The sequence below is a fragment of the Halictus rubicundus genome, chromosome 14 (genome assembly GCF_050948215.1).
Source record: "Halictus rubicundus isolate RS-2024b chromosome 14, iyHalRubi1_principal, whole genome shotgun sequence".
Lineage (NCBI taxonomy): Eukaryota > Metazoa > Arthropoda > Insecta > Hymenoptera > Halictidae > Halictus > Halictus rubicundus.
Window position 1 is genome coordinate 4,972,586 of NC_135162.1, and position 25,634 is coordinate 4,998,219.

Sequence of the window (25,634 nt, forward strand, 5' to 3'; positions counted from 1 at the left end):
AAGCTTCAGGGTGCATCTTAAATGCTTCGAGGGCTCCATTTTAAGTGTTTCAGGGTCCATTTTAAATGCCGCGGGGGATCCATTTTAGAAGCTACAGGGTCCATTTTAAGTGCTTCAGGGTCCATTTCAAGTGCTTCAGGGTCCATTTTAAATGCTTCGGAGTCCATTTTAAATGTTTCGGAGTCCATTTTAGAAGCTACAGGGTCCATTTTAAATGCTTTGGTGTCCATTTTGAAAGCTTCGGAGTCCATTTTAGAAGCTACAGCGTCCACTCTAAGTGCTTCAGGGTCCATGTGAATTGCTTCGGGGTCCATTTTAAAAGCTACAGGCTCTACTCTAAATGCTTCAGGGTCCATTTTGAATTTCAGGTTCCATTTTAAATGCTTTAGGATACATTTTAATTGCTTCAGTGTTCATGCTCCAAGTGTCCCAGTTGGTCCATGAATTTGAACGGAACTGCCAGGCAACGTTCAGATCCAGCTGATCAAGCATCCCGAAGTTGCGAGCAAAATATACTGTGCAATCGAAACGATGCCTCTCACATATATTTTGCAAATGGAACGTGCAAGGTGTTCGATGTCCTTCGACGTTCGATAGTTGGCCGCAGAGGATTCCGGGGCTCGACACGAGCGTGAAATTTCCAGAGAAACTTTTGCCGACGTAAGCTGGCGACGTAAACGGGTCACCGGGCTAGTTGCGCGGAAAATATTGAGCTACATCGAATTTAGCAAGACGAATTTAGTACCGTTGCCCTGATAAATTTGTTGTTCCGCGGCAGCGCGGGCCTATTTCCCCTAACTGCGAAGAACTTTATTAGTATTTTTTTAAGATACTGGAAGTCGATCAAAATTTGTTTCCTCCTTCAGTTCTTTCAATCGGATTTCCAAGCCATTTTTATCATCATAAAGTTAAATACATATTAAAAGGAAAAGTACATGTGTAAATAAATTATTATTTTTTAATTATATAGATAATTGCCATATTTGAGAATTTTTATATGGCTGTTATTGAAATTTCGAATTCGATTGAAAAATGAGAATTTTTTTATCCGATATTGTTTAAATCGGCTTAGTAATATTGAACGTCTGCAGTCTACGATGCGGTAAACTTCAAGTTTGTGCAAAAATATATCCACTTACTGATAATTCGTGTTGCCCACCGAAGGATGATCGTTGAAGACGCTCAATTGTTAAATCAGGACGACAGATAGTGACACGATGAAAATTCAGGCGCAGCATATTCGGTCGCGATTTTAATCGCGCTGTCGATGTTCAAGCTGGCGGCACCACCCACGGGTAACGCGGTCACGAACCCATTACTCAACAATTACTCAAAGGAGCGAGGAGAACCTGTCTCGCTCGTAACTTCGAGAGATTGAATTAAGAAGTTCAATTTATCGAATTATGCTTTAACTTCGTGATCGTCGGAATACTAAAAGACTCCTCGCTACGGTCGCGCCTTTATTTTTCGCAGTTTCGCAGTTTCCGCGTTCACCTTAACAACCAGGCGAGTTGTTCGCGCCGCTGCTGTCGAGGAGAATTTGCGAAAAAGTTCAATTTAACAACCCGCTAACTTCTGGGCATTGCGGTATCTCAAGTGCGACGCCCGAGCCATTCGCTTGGACAGACACGATTCGTTATACTACATTTTTCTTACTTATCCTGAATCCATCTTTCTACTGCCCGAATAAAAATGAAATCGTCTGGCTCGACCTTGAAAGAGTTCTCCTTTATTCTTGGATATAAATTTAATTTTTCTGACGTCTGAATAAAAATGAGATCGCCCGATTCGATCCTGAAAGAGTTCTCCTTTATTCTTGATTATAAATTTCATTTTTCTGACGTCTGAATAAAAATGAAATCGTCTGATTCGATTCTGAAAGAGTTCTCCTTTATTCTTGGATATAAATTTAATTTTTCTAACGTCCGAATAAAAGTGAAATCGTCTGGCTCGACCTTGAAAGAGTTCTTCTTTATTCTTGGATATACATTTAATTTTTCTAACGTCTAAATAAAAATTAAATCGTCTGATTCGATCCTGAAGGAGTTCTTTATTCTTGGATATAAATTTACCTTTTCTAACGTCTAATTAAAAATTAAATCGTCTGGCACGATCCTGAAAGAGTTCCCCTTCATTGTTGGTCATAAATTTAATTTTTCTACTGCCTTAATAAAAATGAAATCGTCTGGCTCGAACTTAAAAGAGTTCTCCTTTATTCTTGGATACACATTTAATTTTTCTAACGTCTAAGTAAAAATTAAATCGTCTGGTTCAATCCTGAAAGAGTCCCCCTTCATTGTTGGTTATAAATTTAATTTTTCTAACGTCCGAATAAAAATGAAATCGACTAGTTGGAGAAAGATGTTCTATTATTGCAGAATGTCTGAATATTATTATTCTGGCCAGTGAATATAACCCATTATTATGTTGCTTCACAAGATCATTTATTGCTCTAACGACAATCTATTTAGACTCATGCTTGGGCACGTCTCTAAAAATTGTGAAAATTTGTTCTTCTGAATCCTGAACACTGAAAATTAAGATTTGTTCGTTTTCTCTGAAAGAATCTGTACAATCTTGACAATTTTGAAATAAGAAATCTAGGACCAGTCGTTGATTGATCCTTGCAGGTCGAGTGTTGGCAGAAAATTCGAAGTCAAAATCGAATTAGCGGAGAGTGTCTTTGGAGGTGCAACGGAGACACTATGGATGCATTTTGCATGTTACACTTACCAATCTTGACGACAGAGGGTAACGCTGCGACGTCGATCGGCAGCTGATGGAAGAGGAGCACGAGGACAGTGGCTACGAGGCAGCCCAAATTCATAGCTCATCTCGAAAACCCACCGTAGCGGCCTCCCTTCTGGCCCTTTGCACAAACACCACCGCGCACCAATTTACACCCACGAACCGCGACACCTCACGCTCCTACGCATTTACCTGGAAACGAACAGAACAAAGCATGAACACCGAACTTGCAACTTCGCATCCGCTTCGAAGACGCATTCCGCTGCGCAACAGTCGCAGTTAAGTCGCGTTCTCTCTACTAAATAATGCGGGATGCGACGACAGCGTTATCTCGTGAAGTTCGCACGACGATAATGCAACACCGTTTGAACTGCGATTAACTTGAAAACCTGCTGTTACTATACTTCCACTGTTAAATTCGTCTGTCCTTGTTACACCGTGGATTTTCAAAATGGAAACGCATTAATCGCGAGCTACAGGTGCTAGACGTTTATTACATTATCAAATCATTTCAACAAGCCGGAAATAGCACAACAATATTTTTATGTGCTTAGAATATTTTCACTGTTTCGCATTTCCTATACCGATTCCTGTCATAAACGCATAAAATCCGCAGTCCGGTTATTACATTTTCCACGGATTTTTGTATTTGTTTTACTGATGAGTGGAAGCTGCGAGGATCCATCATTCCTTTTTTTCTTTTTTTGGCATTTATTCCATCATGTTTTATTACCGATGACAAGACATGTTTTATTTATGACAGTGACAGGGAACATGACGAAGTGGCTACTCCGGAAAATGCGACGCTGTGTATAGTCGTCGAACCGGAAGTTCAGCAAGGTGTTGCAAAATAAAGCGTCGAATCTCGACACTTCGGTGGATTACGGAGCTGGAGCTTATACGCTTCGGAAAAATGTGCAATGTTTCATGCTTCATGTGAAACATGTGGAACGTGTGACGATGGCTCTCTTGTGTGTATCTACGCGACTCCGTACGTTAGTATTAAAAACGTAGAAGTGAAGTAAAGTAAAGTAGAAAAATTGATGGGAGATTACAGACGCTTTTCGAAATTTCCGTCCCGTGTGATGTTTCCATTTATGAAGAAAATACGTGTTTGATTTCACAGAATTAATCGCAATTCGGATTCAGGAGAGTTCGAATCGCGCATTTCGATAACTGGCCGTACGGGTAACTAAGTGTCCCGAAAACTCAGCGCCCAGATTGCCAAGCGTCTAGATAACTAAGCGCCCAGATAACAGAGCGCCCCCGATAAAAAAACGTCTAGATAACTAAGCATTCAATAATTACACGCCTAGAATATAGAGCGCTCATAAAACGGAGCGCTCAGAAAATGGAGCGCTCAGATAACTAAGCGCTCAAATAACAGAGCGCCCCCGATAACCCAGCGTCTAGATAACTAAGCATCCGAATAACTACACGCTTATAAAATAGAACGCTCATAAAACGGAGCGCTCAGAATATAGAGCGCCCAGAGAATAGAGCGCTCAGAAAATGGAGCGTTCGGATAACTAAGCGCCGCCGATAACTAAGCGCTCATATTACGGAGCGCCCAGAAAATAGAGCGTTCATAAAACGGAGCGCTCAGAAAATGGAGCGTTCAGAAAATAGAGCGTTCGGATAACTAGACGCTCAAATAACGGAGCGCCCCCAATAACCAAGCGTCTAAATAACTAAGCATCCCAATAACTGCACGCCTAGATAATAGAGCGCTCAGAATATAGAGCGCCCAGAATATAGAGCGCCCAGAGGATAGAGAGCTCAGAATATAGAGCGCCCAGAGGATAGAGCGCTCAGAAAACGGAGCGTTCGGATAACTAAGCGCCCCCGATAACCAAGCATCTAGATAACTAAGGATCCCAATAACTACACACCTAGAAAATAGAGCGCTCAGAATATAGAGCACCCAGAGGATAGAGCGCTCAGAAAATGGAGCGTTCGGATAAGTAGACGCCAAATAACGGAGCGCCCCCAATAACCAAGCGTCTAAATAACTAAGCACCCCAATAACTGCACGCCTAGAAAATAGAGCGCTCATAAAACGGAGCGCTCGGAAAATGGAGCGTTTAGATAACTAAACGCCCAAATAACAGAACGCCGACGATAACCAAGCGTCTAGATAACTAAGCATCCCAATATAGAGCGCCCAGAAAATACAGCATCCCGATAACGGCACGCCTAGAAAATAGAGCGCTCAGAATATAGAGCGCCCAGAGGGTAGAGCGCCCAGAGGATAGAGCGCTCAGAATATAGAGCGCCCAGAGGTTAGAGCGCTCAGAATATAGAGCGCCCAGAGGATAGAGCGCTCAGAAAACGGAGCGTTCGGATAACTAAGCGCCCCCGATAACCAAGCATCTAGATAACTAAGCATCCCAATAACTACACGCCTAGAAAATAAAGCGCTCATAAAACGGAGCGCTCAGAAAATGGAGCGCTCAGAAAACGGAACGCTCAGAAAACGGAGCGCGAAGAAAATGGAGCTCTCAGAAATTGGAGCGTTCAGATAACTGAGTGTGCAGATAACTGAGTGTGCAGATAACTGAGCGGCCAGATAACTGAGCGTCCAGATAACTGACCGGCCGGATGCCAGAGTTTCGAAAAAATTTCCTGTAATTTCAAGATACCGAAGGCGCTTCGTCCAGCCCGTATTTATCATCGTTCTGCAGTGTAATTCACGCACAGACGGGACAAGCGTAATTGGCAATCCGGCCGACATAAATAATGGTTACGGTGAAAATTTTGTGGAACGAACTTCGGACTGACTGTCGCACGCACGTCTCCACGCGCTTCATTACTGGCTGGCACCCGGAAATTACCGTGAATTAATGCGAGCAGACGTATCAAGGGATGGGGGGGGGCGGAAAAGGGTGCACGTTTTTGTCGGCGAATTATTCGAGTCGACGAATTTCGTGGCCAGAGCCAGAAGAGCGAACGTCGCGTCGCGTCGCATCGCGTCGCGTCCGGGTGAACGAGAAACGAATGTGCATGTCGGTCGGCCGACGATGCACATCGTTGCAGTGACCAGAAAAAATTTCAATGGTCCGTATTCAATTCCTAGATCGGCACGTGAGTCGATTCCAGACGAGGAGAACCGCTTCCTTTCGAGAGGATTGCGTGACGCAGATCGTCACACGATAAACTTTTGCATTTTCGGCTCGAAGCTGAACTTTACGAATACCAAATTTTTCTACGTCGGAAACATTCTTCTTCTATGTAGATGACGTCCTACAGGACCTGCCGAATGTTAAAAATTGCTCCACTCCATTTTTACTTACGAAAGTGTCAAACTAACCAAAATGATTCATTCTCTGATTTTGTGATTACCGTTACAGGAGAAGAACATTAATTTTTTTATTCGTCTGTGTAGTGCAACGAACGCAATCTTCTGATTTTCTGAAGGATTATAAACCAGTTACGTGTTAAATGATAATTGAAGCAGTTAAAATGATCTGTGATTTTTCAAGCATTGATATAAGAAATTATTATTGATTAAACTTTACGTCAGGAATTACATTTTTTTCATGTAATTCTGTAGATTTCCGCCAGCGACGACCGACAGTCACCACGTAAAAACATGGCGGCGGCGCCCTTATCTGTCGAAAACGGTGAAAACCGATCTTTACACGCGCATAACTTTTGAACTAGTGATCTCCTGGGATTGAAAGTTGGATTTTCGACAATTTCTCGTCCAAAATCTACAGGATTACATAAAAATAGTTAAAAATTTCTGGTTTCCCGAGGTGAAGTTCAGCCGAGTTCTTTACTTTGCACGTTATAATGCAACGAACGCGGTCTTGCAATTTTTTGCAATACTACACGAATGCATTACCGTTTATAAATTAATTCTTTAGAATTAATTCTGCCAGCTTTCCGATAATACCAGCAGTCGTAAATTCGTGTACATCGTTCGGTCTTTGAAAATGGTTTACGCCAATGAACACATCAGAAGTATAAACGGAACTTTCCACATCTCGTTGAAACGAGGTACTTGAATCTTAATCAATGGAAGCTCCGATGAAATGCGCGACATTTACCCGGGGTATCTTGAATGAAACAGCAATGTTTCAGTATCGTGTGTATTCAAGAGCTAATTAAAAGTTGGGGTATTCATTAAATGAAGCATCGGAAGACACTGTTAAAGGATATACATCAGACGCAGAACGACGTTCCATTTAAAATCATGTATAAGTGAATTGCTGAAGAAAAAGTTCTAAGACATATTCGATACAGAGAATTCTCGATATATGTCAGCAACACAGGTCTTCATGTCGTTTATCGTCCAGGAGTCACTATTCTTTGACGAACGTAGAAAAGGACAGCAATGCTCGCCGACGAGGATTGTAAACATAACACGGTCGGGTATATCGGTGTGAGACCAAAAGACACTACTAATCCAATTACAAAACTTCTTTATTTTTCATTATTTTTTTATGAGACTTTCACCAAAATTTTCGTGACATGTTTGGGACATTTATCGAGTAGGGTCATTTACGATTCCAGCATGCACTGTGTAATTCATATGCGACGTTCGGCGCGAATAAAAGATTTCGTATATATGTCCCTCGCCAGGACCATGTAAGGGACTTATATCGAGAATTTACTGTATTTCATTTAGAACAAAAACGTCGATGGTGACGTCAAAAAGTGATCGATTTGGCATGGAATGACCCCAATGCAAATTCGATTCACGATCAGTCAAGAAGGTACAATTTACATATTTGACAATAACAACATGTAATAAGTTCGAAAGAAAAATTGAAAATAATTGCACAGTAATTATTCACACGTAACGATTGAAGTGTCGCAAAGTGCGCGCGTGTAAATCAGATTGAGATTGAAAAAGTTAGCGCCTCACGACGGTTCTGTTTTTTTAAAGGATAAGGTAGCAGATCTGACAAAGGATTGGGGGTGGGAAAATTGAAATTGGAAAGTTATTTCCCATTATAATTATATTAACGGAATATTCGTATCGTGTTTGGTATCATTTTTATATCAGAAAAATTCCACGAATATGTTGGTGAAAGTCCCATGAAAAAATAATGAAAAATAAAGAAGTTTTGTTATTGGATTAGTAGTGGTCTCACACTGATATACGCGACCCGTATTATGTTACACTCCTCGGTGACCGAGGCCACTCGAGCTCGGTGGCCCCTCACGGGGATTACCCCGCGGTAGTGGGGATAATTCCGCGACATTTATCATCCAGGTTCGGCGACATATATCGAGAATTCACTGTTATTTACAAATTCTTGAAATGTTCTCGTAAATGCATACAAATTTGAATTATCTTTATGCGAATTAGAATTGTTCAGTTGTGGAAGATTTTCAGTAAAATGGAGGACGCCCTCGGGTACTGACACAGAGGACAATAGTGGTAGTGGGGATAGTTCTGGCACTTTTATTGGCTAGATATTTAGGACATATACTGAGTAAAGACTGTACATCTGATTGGCCGTACGAAACGAGAAGTCACCGGTAATTGCGGGGAAGGTTTATCGTCGGAATTCGCATTTCGCATGCGAAACTCGCAGCGCTCTCTGCGAAATTTATCGCTGTAAACAGCACGCCGTGCGGCGCAGCTCGCGGAGCCTTGTAAAACTGTAATTTATATGTCCATCGTTGCATTTTGAAAATCGTTTATAACGCCGAGGGACGGTCCATGACGTGTACAAATGATTCGAGAGACGAGTGGACACGGTGCTTGCTCGATGACGCGGGAATGGTTAACGTTTCATTAAAATTTCCCGCGTTAACGCGCGTCCTGCTCCGATTTTTACCGAAATTCTGACGATGAATGCGGATGATGTTCTGACAAAGCAATGTTGCATTCGCTTTAAACAAACAGACGCGGAATTTATTCAGCACTCTCGTGCTCCCCGATACGGAAACTTATTCTTCGATTAGACTGCGGTACATTCGCCGATATTTACATAAGCTGCGACCATTTTGTTAAAAACAATAGCACAAGAATAGGGCTAGTCTCATTTTAAAGCTCGAAACCTCCACTTTCATATTCCTTTGTTCATTGTCTTAAAAGATACCTCTAATTGACATGGCCGGTGGGAAACCGAATACCGTCAAACCTGTTTTTGTGCGGCCGTTTTCTATGCGATTTGTTTTTTTTTTTTTTTTTTTGCGGTATAAGAATGTCAACGGTGTTAGCATTATAACACCCTTGTAATGTTCTCATCACAAGAAGATGCGCGTTTTGGACTACGACGAGTAGTATTGAATTATGAGCATTTCGAAAATTTCTCCATGTTTAAAATGAGAAATTACATTTTTTTTTTACGTTTCCATATGTAATTTCATTATTTATTTTGTTTGGAAAGCACGTTCTCGCTATTTCGTAAATCATTGACATATTTTCTATGTGAGACTTTTTTATGCGGTCCCTCTCCACCGCATAAAATGAATTTTCTTTAATATGTTGTAAAAAATTATTTGTTATAGCTATTTATGAAGTTTTTGAATATTTTTTTTTGTGCAGTTTCTTTTATGCGGTTCCTATCTACCGCACAAAAACAGGTTTGACTGTACACATTTTGTTTGAAAAAATATACAGGGTGTTCACGCTATTACTAGCCAGCGTTTTTCTTGTAAATAGTAAATATTAGAAAAAAATGGAAAAGGTAAAAGTAGTACTGTTTTTTATACGCAACACAATGGCATATATAATTTTTTTATGTTTATACTATTTTCCTAGATATGAAGGTGACCTTCAATTTTTTAAATGGAATACTGTATATTTTTTTATATCATATGAAAGCGTGTGTCTAGACCAATTTGTCCGTATACTGCACAGTGACCTTAGAGGTCATGCAAGGTCAGAAGAAACGTTTTGAATATTTCATACCAAAGAATTGAAGGTCACCTTCATATCTAACAAAATAGTATAAACACAAAAAAATTACATACGCCATTGTGTTGCGTATAAAAAACGGTACTACGGTTTTTCTAATGTTTACTATTTCCAAGAAAAACGCTGGCTAGTGAATAGCGTGAACACCCTGTATAAATTGAAAGGTCTGTGAAAAAGTTAAAAAACTTTTTCTCGCGTTCCTCCTTCGCGATAGGCCTTCGTTTTACTTTGTAACTTTCGTTCGAGGTTCCATAAAACGGGCCGAAAAAATCGCGGAGTAATTTTTCAGACACCGTTGTAACGGGGAGGCTTCGATCTTCAAATCCGCGGAGGATTCGTCCGCGAGAAAAACTTTTTAACGTTTTCACAGAGGTTTGAATTTGTAGAATTCTTTCAGGCACAAATTGATGTTCCTCGTCTGCAACCCATCGCAATCCGCACGAACTCGTCTGGAAAAAATGGCGTCTCGACGACGATGAAACGGCAAAATAGAATTTTCGTGTATCTTGGTTTCCCGCGGGAACGCATGGAAAGGAGGAAAGAATGATTTATCCGTGGACAGGTTCGTTTGTGGATCGTTTCGCGCGAGTTGATTAAACTCGCCGGATCGATTCTCGCCGAGAATTTCTCGCGGCTTAATAGACCGGGAAGAGTTTCTTCGGTACACTTCTCAACTGTCTTTTCTACGTCCGCCCAGGCTAGTTTACGCCGTACGCTCCGGTCTGAAAGCGAAGTAAAATAAATTGAACGAAATCCCTTAGACAAATTCCTCCTCGCTATCTGAGGACTGCAAGCTAGTCCTGCGGCCAATCCGATTGTAGAACTCGAGCGAAACCAAAGCGTGGCCCGTTCGTCTTGTTCTCGAGTGGAATAACACTGGACGAAGCTAGACAAATTTTTGTTATTAGGACTGCTAATTGTTTAATTCGGTATGCCATCAATTTATAGCCCCTGACAGCCACAGTATCGACTGTTGCATCTTCTGCTAGGCGTCGAAATTATTTTCTTTTCGAGGTGACAAAAAATGTCTTATTCAGTTTATTTTCTAGATGAGAAAATACCAATTTGCATTCGAAGTGCAACCTAGAAGTAATTGATATCTCTCTCTCTCTCTCTCTCTCTCTCTCTCTCTCGCTCTCTCTCTCTCTCGCTCTGCCCCGTTTATCACGAATAGCACCGTCGAGCAGGTCACCGCCCTCGCACTAACAAACTCGCGCACTATGTCGCCCTTCCAATTTCAATTTTCCCACCCCCAATCCTTTGTCAGATCTGCTACCTTATCCTTTAAAAAAACAGAACCCTCGTGAGGCGCTAACTTTTTCAATCTCAATCTGATTTACACGCGCGCACTTTGCGACACTTCAATCGTTACGTGTGAATAATTACTGTGCAATTATTTTCAATTTTTCTTGCGAATTTATTACATGTTGTTATTGTCAAATATGTAAATTGTACCTTCTTGACTGATCGTGAATCGAATTTGCATTGGGGTCATTCCACGCCAAATCGATCACTTTTTGACGTCACCATCGACGATTTTGTTCTAAATGAAATACAGTAAATTCTCGATATAAGTCCCTTACATGGTCCTGGCGAGGGACATATACACGAAATCTTTTATTCGCGCCGAACGTTGCATATGAAGTACACAGTGCATGCTGGAATCGTAAAAGGCCCTACTCGATAAATGTCCCGAACATGTCACGAAAATTTTGGTGGTCTCATAAAAAAATAATGAAAAATAAAGAAGTTTTGTAATTGGATTAGTAGTGGTCTTTTGGTCTCACACCGATATACCCGACCGTGTTATGTTTACAATCCTCGTCGGCGAGCATTGCTGTCCTTTTCTACGTTCGTCAAAGAATAGTGACACCTGGACGATAAACGACATGAAGAGCTGTGTTGCTGACATATATCGAGAATTCACTGTATCGAATACGTCTTAGAACCCGAGCAATACGCCGTACAGCCTAGGGGAAATAAGTCCATGTGAAATTAGGGGAGGGGAGGGGGTAGGGTTTAGGTCATCGTTTTGCCAGTTTAGAATTTGTTTAAAAATTACAGGCCTTCGAATTATGCAATTTTTGCCCTATTTGGCAAAAATGGACTCCATTTACGAATATTTATCCCAAAAACTATTTGTCTGATCAATCTAAATTTTTTTTGTTCTTACAATATACATTTACACTTCTGAATAAAAAATTTCTGAATTAAAAAAATGTAGATTGAACAGACAAATAGTTCCTGAGATAAAAGTAAGTAAGTGAAGTGCATTTTCGCCAAAATGGGCAAAAATTGCAAACTTTGAAGGCCTGTAATTTTTAAACAAATTCTAAACCGGCAAAACGATGACTTAACCCCCCCCCCCCCCCCCCCTAATTTCACATGGACAACATATTTCATTTAGAACGAAATCGTCTATGGTGACGTCATAAAGTGATCGATTTGTCAAGAAATGACCCATTGGCATAAAAACTTTGCACTTTACAACTACTTCATCCTTGTATTAATTAGAAGGTATCCTTATTCTCAATTTCAAATATGTTAATCGACAATAGACAATTATAAATTTATTGTAGCATGAAAATGTGCAACTGAATCCGTGACTGAAAGGAGAACGACGAATACAAAATTATTGACGAGAAAAATATTGGATATTGATATAAAGGTTGATTTTATTACACAAATGTTGCGTTAATTGATCTGGTAGCACACGGAAAATTTATATGAAAACATGCACCCGACTCCCAATGGATACGAATGTTTGAAATATGTGAGATTAATGCGTAATGTTGGTACAACGGTCGCAACATTTATTCAAGCTACCGTTGGGATCGTCGGACATATATTTTGAATTGCATCGAATTTGTTAATTATCGTTCGTTAATATCTTTCCTAATGGTGTTGCCCGTGCCAATTTCAAACAGCTGTGTTCTATACCCGTTGAGAGTTGATCATTTGTTCATTTGTACACCCGTTCCCGTAAAAAAGTCAATATTCAAAAAATCGGACAAAAAGTTCCCAACATCGCTGATAAAATAAAATTTTATATGCATATACACCGTGTATACAGGGTGTTCGACTACAGGTGGGAGAAAATGTAAGGGGTGGTACTGCAAGACAATATAAGACGAAAATGAAGAATAGAAAAATTGCGATTTCGACATCATTTTTTAGTTATTATCAATTAAAAATCCGCCTGAAATGCGGCAACCCGGCCAACAGAGATGTACGCTGCTTACGTCATAGAGACGCGCGACAGTCACGTAGCAAAGGAGGTTCCCGCTCGCACCTAATGGTTAAGCTTTGACGTCACACACTATAGCGAATGATTAGGCTAGAACCGAAAATGCGTGTGGATTTACCCAATCGGACGGTTTACACGCAGAATTCTTACCAGATGACTTCTTGCGAGGCACGGGGAGTATCTGTCACTTGATACGTCACTGTCGCACGCCTTTATGACGTAAGCAACGTACACCTCTGTTGGCCGGGTTGCCGCATTTCAGGCGGATTTTTAATTGTGAATAACTAAAAAGTGGAGCCGAAATCACAATTTTTTACTGTTCATTTTCGTCTTGTATTTTCATGGAGAACAAGCCTACCGCGGTCAAATGACTGGTTTGCTATTTCACAATTTATTGAATTTATAAAAACGCTTCCATAGAAAACGACTGAATTGACTTCTTTATTTTAACACAAATTATATTGAAACCCGTACAAAGTTTGAGTAAATTCAATCTTCTCACTCCTATTAGGCATTTCACTATTATGTTTTGTGCTTGGCAGGTTTAGTGTTGAATTGTCTCACCTGTAGTCGAACACCCTGTATTTCAGAATTTTCAGCATCGGTCTATGCAACAAAAACAGAAACGATATTTCTAAGCATATTTGTCAAATATTGCGAAAAATGGACAATCCTTTTATCCAGGAGTGAAAATAAATGTCATATTATTGGAAATTCAGTGGGTGCAAGACCATTATCTATAATCATGTGTCAGGGAACCGCGACGCCATACTTCGAGATGCAACGTCCTTCCCCATTCGCCAACTTTCCTAGTGTACAGTAAAGTCTCGATCTAAGCCGAACGGAGCTGCACCATCTTAGTCACTTAGCCTATCCCCTCCACTGTGGGGGGGGGCATACCCTGCGGGGGGGCCATAAGCTCGAGCTGCCTCGGTCGCTCAGGAGCGTAACATAATACGGGTTGGGTGTATCAGTGTAAGACCACTCCTAATCCAATTACAAAACTTCTTTAACTTTCATTATATTTTTTATGGAACTTTCGCCAACTTATTGGCGGTATTTTTCTGATTAAAATGACACTAAACCAGAGTTGTGCTAATTCAGTTACGTTGTAATTCAACTGCAACTTATTCGCGGTATTTTTCTGATTAAACTGACACTACACCAGAGTTGTGCTAATTCAGTTACGTTGTAATTCAACTGCAACTTATTCGCGGTATTTTTCTGATTAAACTGCCACTACACCAGAGTTGTGCTAATTCAGTTACGTTGTAATTCAACTGCATAATTGAATTACATTGTATTTCAATTATATAGTAATTCAACTACGTTGTAACTGAATTACATAATTCAAACCTTTCAATTAATTCAATTACCAATTATTTTAATCAAACGTGTAATTAAAATACAATATAATTGAAATACAATAATTGAAATATTTTAAAATTACACTGTAACTTAATTGAACGAAGATCTGAATTATAAATTACAATATAATCGAGTTACAACGTAATTCAATTACTTTGTAATTATAATTCCAGGAGTAATTCAATTGTAATTCTGCACAACTCTGCACTAAACGCGATACAATTTGAACTGTACTCTCCACGTTCGGCGCGGTGGCAAGAAAATAGTAGCGCCCTACACGATGTATGTCACAGCGCGGACCCGAGCTGATTGGGCGTAGACATCAAGCCTTTACTGTACTTGCAAATCGATTGACAAAAGCAGGTCGTTAGACGTTCTGGTTGTTTCGTCAGTGTCGAAAATAAAATTGCGACAGAACGACACCGTTACGGAACTGCGGCCCGAGGCCATTCTCGAAACACGCGATTCGACTTTAATTCAATGTAACGATTCTTTCGTTGGGTCAGAAGGACTCCCCAGGAAGTTGCGTGGCTTTTCTTCCCGTTGGCCGATGGAAGAAACAACGGGTAGAACGAGTTTTCGCCGTGGTATTGCAATGTCGTATATTTCGGGGCAGACTAGCCGGCGACTTTTTCGATCCAAGGCGTACGTATCCTTACAATTCGCTTTCGAGAGCTCGTTTTTCGGGGCATAACTCCGACTGATACTGCCTTGTTTGCCTCGACGAATGCCTTTTTCACGTGGGTAATTATGACGACGGGGTTCTTGTTACAGGAAGCTCGGAACTTTGGGAACTACTTGGGGACGCGACACGCGCTTCATAGTGGATTCTATCGGTGTTTCGGAATTGTTATCGTTGCTCCACATATGGAGGAGCCCGGATCTGTCATGAAATTGACAATAGAATGGAGCACTGGCACGACAGCCGCTATTGTGTCGGTGTATATTAAATTCAATTGACAAATGAATATTAAATTCAATTTATTTCTGAGTTTTTCAACATTTTCGCATTTTTATTTCAATTTTAAAAGCTCGAGCATGGTCGCTATAGTTACGGGACGGCTGAATAAAGTGGCCAATTAAAAAATGAGTAAAGCAGGTAATTTTTTAACGTTCACGTTTACTCTTTCACAGACAAATTCGAATTTTAAATGGGCTAGTGACTTTCTGGTCAGTCGACTGCGGATTTTACGCATTTATTTAAAAGAATTGTTTAAAAGAATCGGAGATTTCAATCTACTGCAATTGTTGAAAAAGAAACTCCTAATTAACGACGCAATAATTCTTGCAACAGACGCTGCAACCTGTTTATTAAAACTGCAATTTCGTTCATGTTTCTTATTTTGTTGAGAATATCTCGCCGCAGTAGAGGTAATTTAATTGAATAAAGAAATCATTTTTGATTGACAGTCGGAAAAACAAATGAATTATTGTTTTGGACAGCCTCCAAACTCGAACATACGAGCTTAAATATTTGATCACTGAACTCCTGACCCGTTTAAAACTGTCAGATGTTTAAATTCGTCGGCCAGCCTCAGTGATAATCCATAAACCAAATGCCCAGGTATATCCGCGAATAAAAACTCATTGGAGTTAAATTGGGCTGGTCGATTGGCTTGCAAACTATATACAGGGTGAGTTACGAAAAACAGAACACTTGACTTTCTCTTTTGGTATGAAGGATAAACGAAATTTTTGAAAGTGAAACGAAACCGTTCAAAGGGAACAATACGATGTTATCAAGAGATTTTGTGTTTAACGATTTCTTTAAGTCATTCAAAGGTCATCGGTGTTTTTTTAAAAGGCACTATGTATTTTCAATCTCATTATATGATGTTCACGAAACAGTACGAATTATTATCAGAGAGACTTCATGGATTAATTTCCATCCTCTGACTACAGGAAAGTCTTGATCCAATCACAATCCTCGGGTCCGCACTGCGACATAGATCGTGTAGGGCTACTACAGTGAATTCTCGATATATGTCAACAACATGGGTCTTACAGGTTCGGAATAATGTCATTTTATTTTAACTTCTGCACTCAAGATCAGAAAACGAGATTAAGAAAACAGTGCAATTTAAAAAATATACCGACGACCTTGAAATGACCTTGAAAGAACATCGTATTGCCTCCTTTGAACGGTTTCATTTCACTTTTGAAACCTTCGTTTATCCTTCATACCAACAGAGAAAATCGAGTGTTCCGTTTTTCGTGACTCACCCTGTATACGGGAAAGCTAAAAATGAAAATGCCCCCGATCAAATGCGTCGCACATTTTTGTTTTAAATTTTATCTGCAGATGCGCGGCCCATCAGTGGTTCCGCTTAAAAAGCTCCGATTAAAATTTTGTCTGTTCCAGTATGCAATTTGTGATAAACAACGAGTACGAAAACAAGCATAAAAAAATACGAACGTTTCACCAGGTCGCCAGTTCAAACAGCTCGAATTTAAAACTGTCGTTTGTGCGCACCAACTTCCGTCATTTTCTGTTCCAGTAATTGAGTAAATAAACGTTGTAAAAGTACGAAAAAATTATTAACGATTCGGTAAGTTCTTCGAACAACTTCACATGGAAAACATGTACTTTCACGCACTAATTTCTCTGTCTCGATAATTGAATGGACAACGGCAGTAAAAACGCGATGAAAATATTCACGGTTCGCCAGTTCCTCAGTTCGATCGGCTTCCGATTGAAAATACGTTTACACTGTAATTTTCATGTTTCAATAATTCAGTGGGGAAATGATAGTAAAAACACGATACTATAAGGATAATCAGCGGGCAATTTTCCGAGACTTTCAGCAGAAATTACAGATTCCCTTGGCGCGGATAAGAATAGTAAAAGGAAGACGGCACGGCTCGGAGCAGCTTCCACTCCATTCCGCGCAATCCTAGCCTAATCGCGGCATTTTATTCGACAATAACTCGCGGCCGACCGTGGGAAACGTCTTAATCACACCAAGATAAAGAGAAAGCCGATGCTGATACGACCCGATGGAAAAAGTTCAAGGGGGGTGGGGATGCCGGAGCAACCGGAAGCAAAGGTACTCTTTCTTTCACCCCCTTCCACCTCTTTTGAGCATCCCTCTCTCTTCCCTTACCCTCTACCCTTTTATCTATCTACACCCTCGTTTCCCCTGCCCCCTTACTCAACACCTTTGTCAGCCACCCATTCTTTTGTGATTTATGATTGTTCGAAGCATCTTCGCTGAGATGATCGACGAAGCCTCCGATAAAGAGATAGGGGAACCGTCGGATCGGCCATTTTCTTCCGATCGATTAGAACTATACCTACTATCAATACCAAATCTACAATTTTTCAATATTCCACCCAGAAAATATTTGCTCCATTAACCCTCATACGTTACTCGGGATGGACATTCATTACCATTTTTACTGCAAGATGTCACGTTATAAATGACGCATAATTTGTCGATTCAAGGAAAATATTAGGGGTACCCATAAGTAATCAATTATTTGCAAAGAATTTGTTTTGCCTTTAGTTCTGTACCGATCGTTGAAACGCGTATTCTTTTACAGTTTTCGGTAAAGCAGCCTGTGTTCAAAATATTCTGAAAAGTATAATTTTTTTTACAACCCTGTAAGAAAATGACGGCGTCCGTACCTTCCGAGGATCATATTCGTCATTGCATACTTTTTCATTTTCATGCGGGATTTAATGCAACGGTGACAACAAAGAAAATTTGCGTTGTTTATGGAGATGTATCGAAGGTCAACAAGTGTCAACGTTGGTTCGGAAGGTTTGCTGCTGGTGATTATGATCTCTCTGACAGGCCTCGAAGTGGACGACCAGTTCAATTTGATAATGACACCCTAAAATCTCTAGTGGAAGCTGATCCAAAATTAAGTATACAAGAATTATCGAGAAGCCTTGGGTCCACATGGTCAACTATACAAAGGCACCTACACGAAATGGGAAAGGCATATAGGCAAGGAATATAGGTACCGCATCAATTATCCGAGACCAACAAGAATATTCGTCGATCAATTTGCACTTCATTGCTATCCAGATTTCGTAGAGATCCATTTCTTAGCAGAATCGTTACCGGAGATGAGAAATGGATTCTTTATGATAACATAAAGCGTTCCAAGCAATGGCTTTCTGCAAATCAAACCGCAATATCAACCCCTAAACCTAGCTTATCGCTTAGAAAGGTGTTACTGTGCATTTGGTGGGACTGTCGTGGCATAATTCACTTTGAGTTGTTGAAACCTGGAGAAACAGTTACTGCTGAGTTGTATTGTCAGCAATTACAACGGCTGTATTCAGAACTATTGAAAAAGAGGGCATCTTTAGTCCAGAGAAAAGGTGTAATACTGCAAATTGACAATGCCCGGCCCCATACAGCGAAACTCACTCAGGAAAAAATCAAAGAATTGTAATGGGAAGTTTTACCGCACCACCCGTACTCACCAGATATTGCTCCCCTGACTATCATCTTTTCAGATCTCTGGATCATTATTTAAGAAATAAAACATTCACTTCTGTAAAAGATGTAAGGAGGCACCTTGAATCATATTTTGCTTCACGAACCCTGGATTTCTAATAGAAGAGGGATTGAAAATTTGCAAGAAAGATGGCAAACTATTCTTGATAATGATGGAGATTATATAATAAATTAAGAAATAAAAACCTGAATTTACTACAAAGTTTGTTATATATTTCAAAATAATTGATTACTTATGGGTCCCCCTAATATTTATCCAGACTGGAAAATTAATTGTTACGCTAGTACAGTGAATTCTCGATATTTGTCAGGTCTTGACGACATATACAGTGAATTCTCGATATATGTCAACAACACAGGTCTTGCCAGCGTCGTGTATTGTCCAGGAGACATACCCGAGTCGTGGCCCCACACGGAGTACACCCCACGGTAGTGGGGATAGTACCGCGACGTTTATCATCTAAGCCTTGGCGACATATATAGAGAGATCACTGTATAGAGAAACCTCTGTATATTCATTTCACCACTTTTGTTTATGGTCTGAGAAATGCGAGGTGAAAGACCACTCAGTATCGCGTATCATACAGTTCAACTCTTCAATTTTGATTTTCTGAAATTACTTTGATTTCATGGAATGTTCAGCTGAGAGCAACCGGCTACCAAAATGGAAAAATTTATTTAGACATTTCGCAATTTTTATTATAATTTCGTATCGTAAATTAATAGCAAAAGAAAATATAAAACTGTCCATTTGAACCGCGATGGTGGGTTGTACCGTTTAGTTGGCAAAAATTTGACAAAGATTTATGCAATCGCTGGATTGAAATCTGCATCGCGCAGAATGATGCAGAGACCAAGATTGAAATGATCGCTGTGAACGTATTGGAGGGCGATAAGGGCGAAACTGATGTGACCGCAAGGTTCAAAGGCCGCGGAATTTTGGAAAATTTCCCGCGATAGGGGGAGCGGTTTTCGCTTATGCGGGCGATTCCGCAAAAGGCTGGTCGGTAGATGGTTACGTCAGCTCTTACAATAGCTTCATCGATTGCGAGCATTGTCCCTTTTTTATCGCCTGGCCTATATGGTCACGTGCCATTCAAGAATTTGCAAAATCGTTCGTCACAGGCAGAGGACCGTTTTCCAAGTAGAAATTGAATTTTTTTAAAAATCTTCCGCATATTTTTCCTGCCATTTGACCAAATCAACTTCAACGAAATGCATTTTCATAAATCGATGGTGTATCATAAATTGATGGTTATAGCAAGCAGGTCATTGAAAACTAAAAAAAGTCAGACCGCTTTGGTGACGTTTTTTGATGACACCCTTCTCTTCAGAAGCCAGGCTTCGACTGACTTAGATAACACAACGAAAATGACTAAACGAGAATGCCCTATTCGAAACCCTTATCTTTGTCTATGTCCTTTATACGCACACACAAGTCAGTATGCGGACACAAAGACCTCGGCTCCATCTCAGGTTTCAAAGTCGTTAAGTGTACCGAGCACAACAATCTAGCTTACATAGGATGCATAATGTCTGCAGGATGGTCTTGTGAAAATTAGCACTTGAATGTCGCTGTTATTTTTGAAAATACAAAAAAACTTAATTAACTAAAGTTTCTCAACATAAAGAGGACTACAATATGGCTATAACTGTTTTTCTTGTAGATGAAAGAATTTCCAAGATCTCAGGGTCACCTTCATGTTTTTCTAAATAGGAACGTATATTTTTCTATGCACTATGCAGCTCTATAAAAACGTCGAAAAATAATTAATTTCAGAGATATTGCAACTTCAATTTTGTTGAATTCTTATTTCGCGTTAAGATAAACACGAAACGATGGTAAATTAAATCTACAGAATTCAACAAACTTGAAGTTCAAATATCTCTTAAATTAATAATCTTTCGACATACAGTGAATTCTCGATATATGTCAACAACACAACTCTTGCCAGCGTCGTGTATCGTCCAGTAGACCCGAGCTGTGTTATGTTTACACTCCTCGGCGTCCGAGGCCTCTCGGAGTTCCTCACGGGGTATACCCCGCGGTAGTGGGGATAATTCCGCGACATTTATCATCCAGGACTTGGCGACATATACAAATAGAAAAATCACTGCACATAGGTTACTCTACTTTTTTCTAGAGAATCGCGAGCTGCATCGAATAATGCGTAGAATAATATATGTTTCTATTTAGAAAAAAATGAAGGTGACTCTGAAATCTTCGAAACGCTTTCATCCACAAAAAGAAACTGTTATAGCCATATCGCAGCCATTATAAAACTTTGGTTAATAAAGTTTTTCCAGATTTTCGAAAATAACAGAGTCAATTTTCACTGGACCAACCTGTATATAAAGTACAGTTCTCGGAACAATATTAATTTGTGAGCTTGCGTATGTCAATAAGCACGTGAAAAGCTTCGACATTTGAGAAAGAGTTAGTAGAATCTTGTTTGGGAGTGATTGATAATAAAAAAAAATTTAGCAATAAGTTTGGCGCAAGCGGGCGATCGAAGTGTATCGGAAGTTTAATAAACGGGTGTTTTCTCTACATCTGTCGCCTCAGTTCGGAATTTGACGTAGCGCGTATCACTCGCAGCCGGAACAGTGGATCGAATTAAACTCTGGCAGTTCTGCAAGGGAAGCAGCCGGTAAAACGCCCCCCCCCCCCATCCCCCCGTTCACGAAACAATTTGTAATGTCGACCCCATGACGTCGAATTAGGCGAGTGACAGTGATTGCGCGATGCTCTTTCAATTTCTGATCCAATTACAGGTGTCAAAGCAAATCGCAAATTTCTGGCGATTGAATCATCGACCCAATTTATATTAAACTCCAATACTGAGGTAGATGGATACTACACTAAACGCAATTTAGTTAGCATTGAATGTTATCCTGAACCCGTGTCCTATTATTCCCGGGCTCGAGTGCATTATTCGACTGTGTATGTTCAAACAACGCGTTTCAGCGGAGAAAAGAAGTACAGTAAAGTCTTGATCTAAGCCGAACGGAGCTACACGATCTTAGTCGATTCGCCTATCCCCTCCACTGGGGAGCATAACTGCGCGAGGGGCCAAGAAGCTCGAGCTGCATTCGTCCGTGTTTACAGTCCTTTTCTACGTTCGGCGCGGGCGCAAGGAAATAGTATCCCTACACGATCTATGTCACAGCACGGACCCGAGGATTGGGCTTTGATCAAGACTACACTGTATCGCTCATTTTCGCTACAAATGCATGAAATCCGCCAATTGCAATTGCTTCAATAGCGCACAAAGATGTACAAAAAGAATGCAACAATAAAATCAATAATATATTTTTAAATTAGAATAAATTAGAATTTATTAGAATTAAATATAAATATATTATATATTATTATTATCATATTATTATTATTTTATTATATTTTATATTATATATCATTTATTATTTATTTTTTTTATTTATTAGAATTTATTCAATAACATATTTCCCATTTTATTACTTTTTGCCATTTTCGAGGTACCATGTTATTGAATAAACCTACGAATAACCCACGGCCATATCGCGTTGCAATGAACCGAATAAATATCTGAAAATATTAACCCTTTGCACTCGAAGCTATTTTAACCCCAAAACGAAACATTTCTTCCGACCTAGAATATTTCCGTTCTATATATTTTCTTCGTGTTATACATACGAAAATGGTGCCATTTACTCGTGCAAGGCTGAAATGTTTAGTAATTTATTAAATGCAAACGAATTTAATAATGTAAAAAAAATTTTGAATAACGATACAGCAATTTTTAGTGGTGCCTCACACTCACCATTCGAGTGCTAAAGGGTTAAAGAAATATCTTAAAATAATATCTACGAATAAATATCCTAATTTAATCATTGAACTTCAATTTAGAGACGCCGCGAACGTTCGTTACAATAAAATAAGTCTACGCTAAACAATCGACGGGAACAATCAGTCTCGAGCAGTACAACTGTATAACCAGTTTATTTGCTAATAGAAATCGGTCGCGGAGTTCCGGACGGATTCCTGGCAAATCAACGGGTCCGCCGCCGCCGGTCTTGGGCAAATAGCCCGTCGGGTAATTACAGTCAGTTGGTCGCCGCGCCGGGCTCGCGTCATTTGTATCGTATAATTTATTCGCGCATTACTATTCTCCGCGATCGAAAAGAGCCCGGAACACGGTCTACCCTCTCTCCGAGTCGATCGCGAAATTGTTATCGGCGGTCGGGAATTCAAACACGTCCGTTGCCGTAATTCACCTAACGCCGGTTATTATGAGCGGTCGAACGATATTAAAACTTGCACCATTGTTCCGCGCTCCAGCATTTCGCGCGCCAACGTTATATACGGCGAATCCCGTTCCCGAAATCGGACCGCGCGAAAATTCATCGACGAAAAATCACGCGGAAAGAGAATCATACCATAGGGAGATTTTTTTTTTCAAAAATTATTGTGACCGTTATTATTGTCCTGCATCGAGATTTGTGAAGACCGGTTACCATTTTTTCGGTCCGTTTCTTTCTGACGATGAAATTTATCCAAATACATTTATATTTAGAAATTTTCAGATACCGCAGCTAAATTAATAAAATCGCAGATTAATTTTTCCATAGCGAGGACAATTTTAATTGTGAACGAACAGAGCACTCTCTGTAACATAATCTAATCATTTCTTTTTGGAAACCTATGATACACAGCTAGGGATTTTCTTAATAAATTTTTTAATAGCTACGATAATGTTAATTGTGAACCACGAAAGCACTCTGGGTAACATAATCTAATAATTTATTTTTGGATACCTATGATTAAACACCTAGGGATTATCTTAATACATTTCTTAATAGCTACGGTAATGTTAATTGTGAACCACAAAAGCACTCTCGGTAACATAATCTAATAATTTATTTTTGGATACCTATGATTAAACACCTAGGGATTATCTTAATAAATTTTTTAATAGCAACGATAACGTTAATTGTGAACCACGAAAGCACTCTGGGTAACATAATCTAATAATTTATTTTTGGATACCTATGATTAAACACCTAGGGATTATCTTAATAAATTTTTTAATAGCTACGATAATGTTAATTGTGAACCACGAAAGCACTCTCGGTAACATAATCTAATCATTTATTTTTGGATACCTATGATTAAACACCTAGGGATTATCTTAATAAATTTTTGAATAGCTACGATAATGTTAATTGTGAACCACGAAAGCACTCTGGGTAACATAATCTTATAATTTATTTTTGGATACCTATGATTAAACAGCTATGATTAAAATTGTCCGCATTAATTGCAATAAACATGAGCAATACTGAAATGCCTTTCATCTTTCCATAATTTCACTAGGCTTGAATATATTGATGTTCTTAAATTCTGTTTATTAATAAATTGCATAAAAATATAGCTAAGGATTTTTTAATAAACTTTTCAATGACGAGAGCAATTTTAATCGTGAACCAACAGAGCTGTAACATAATCTAATAGTTGCTTTTGGGATTATTATTTAGAAGAACATTTTTAGGCTTCTCTAATAACGGCTATTAATAGGCTTCCTTAAAGTGTTAGCATCACAACTGCTGGTCAGATATCAGATACTACACCACGCAATTATTGAAATGATAAATTTCCATTCAAAATTATATTTCTTTATCCTAGCATATTCTCTAATAAATATTGTACAAAATCTAAACAAATTCAGTTGTGTCTGTTTCGAAGATAACACGAATCAACCAGTTTTGATTGTCGGAAGATTAAATATAAATTAACAAGAATCATTGACAGTTGAATGCGAATTAGTGTGAAAAATAAAATAGTCTGACATGAGGGTGAACACTCACGTGTGCGACGCGTGACGTAGAGTCACTTAAGACTATGGTGCGCAAAGCGTCACTGGTCCCATGCGCCTCAGTTATGCGTAGTGCGTGACAGTGTCTACGAACTCGTTAATCACAAATTGCCAATAGTTTAAATATCCAGTGACCACCGAAAAGAACAGTCGACCATCTCAATATAAATTTAAAGATCCAATCCGATGAAATCATAGTGGCGAGCGTACCATAAACTTCATTACAAAGAATTCAAGGTTAAGTGAAACTATTGCCATCGGTAACAAAACCTTCAAATAATATAATAACACTATTGCATTCGAATACAATTTCCTCGTACCCCAATAATGTCACTACTTCAACAACCATATACGACAAGATCGTATTCGAAAGAGTGCAAAAACTGTCGTTCGCGCATAAGCCGCCATGTTTGTCATTCGATAAAACTTCTCCCGGAACTCTCGCAACTTGTTCACGAATGACGAATGATTGTACCCGAGAAGAGTGTAATTTGAACTAGGACAAGGAGTCGTGTTACTTACAATGGTATGATCGTCGCCGGTGCGAATGGTCGGAAAATGATCGCGCATTCGACGACGATGATTCTTCGGTTGACGGGGGACGACGGCCAGTTTCTCGCCAATTCTTCAGGCACGGAGAAGCATGCCGGTCAGGTTCCCGCGACACACGTAAACATAACCTCTATGGCGGCGAAATGTTCACCGCGACAAACATAAACACAAACACCCTCTCGAGGCAGCGGCCGGCGCGCGACTGCCGCCGGTCCTTTGCTCGCCGACTCGCGAAACCACCCGACGCCCGCCGACTCGAGCCGGCCACGTGCTATTCGCGCGAACGCGCGTGCGCGTTACCACGTGCTCGCCGCAGCCCTGCAGTCCTCGAACCCCTCGCGCAGCGGGCACGCGTTTGTCAACATAAGTAGACAATTCGTTAAATGTTTGTTGCTATTGCGTGGCTAATTGCGAAGCGACAAATGTGTTTCGTGTACTTCTACTCCGCTACCTGTCATATTTGTAGCACTCGAGTAGCTCAGTGACTGGTTTATGTATCTTCGAGCACGTTT

The 25,634-nt window shown here is 39.9% G+C and overlaps 1 protein-coding gene across 2 annotated transcripts in view; it reads right to left on the bottom strand.

Annotated features, from left to right (window-relative positions):
• Window positions 1-25,300, bottom strand: part of LOC143360897 (glutamate receptor ionotropic, kainate 2) — a 310,952-nt gene extending 285,652 nt beyond the window's left edge. For both annotated transcript variants that reach the window (XM_076800075.1, XM_076800074.1), the window contains exons 1-2: window positions 25,093-25,300; window positions 2,734-2,940 (exon numbers count right to left, since the gene is read on the bottom strand). In XM_076800075.1, the coding sequence (XP_076656190.1) occupies window positions 2,734-2,827 (94 nt within the window). In that variant the 5' untranslated portion in view covers window positions 2,828-2,940; window positions 25,093-25,300. The remainder of the gene's footprint in view (window positions 1-2,733; window positions 2,941-25,092) is intronic.
• Window positions 25,301-25,634: the final 334 nt, after the last annotated feature.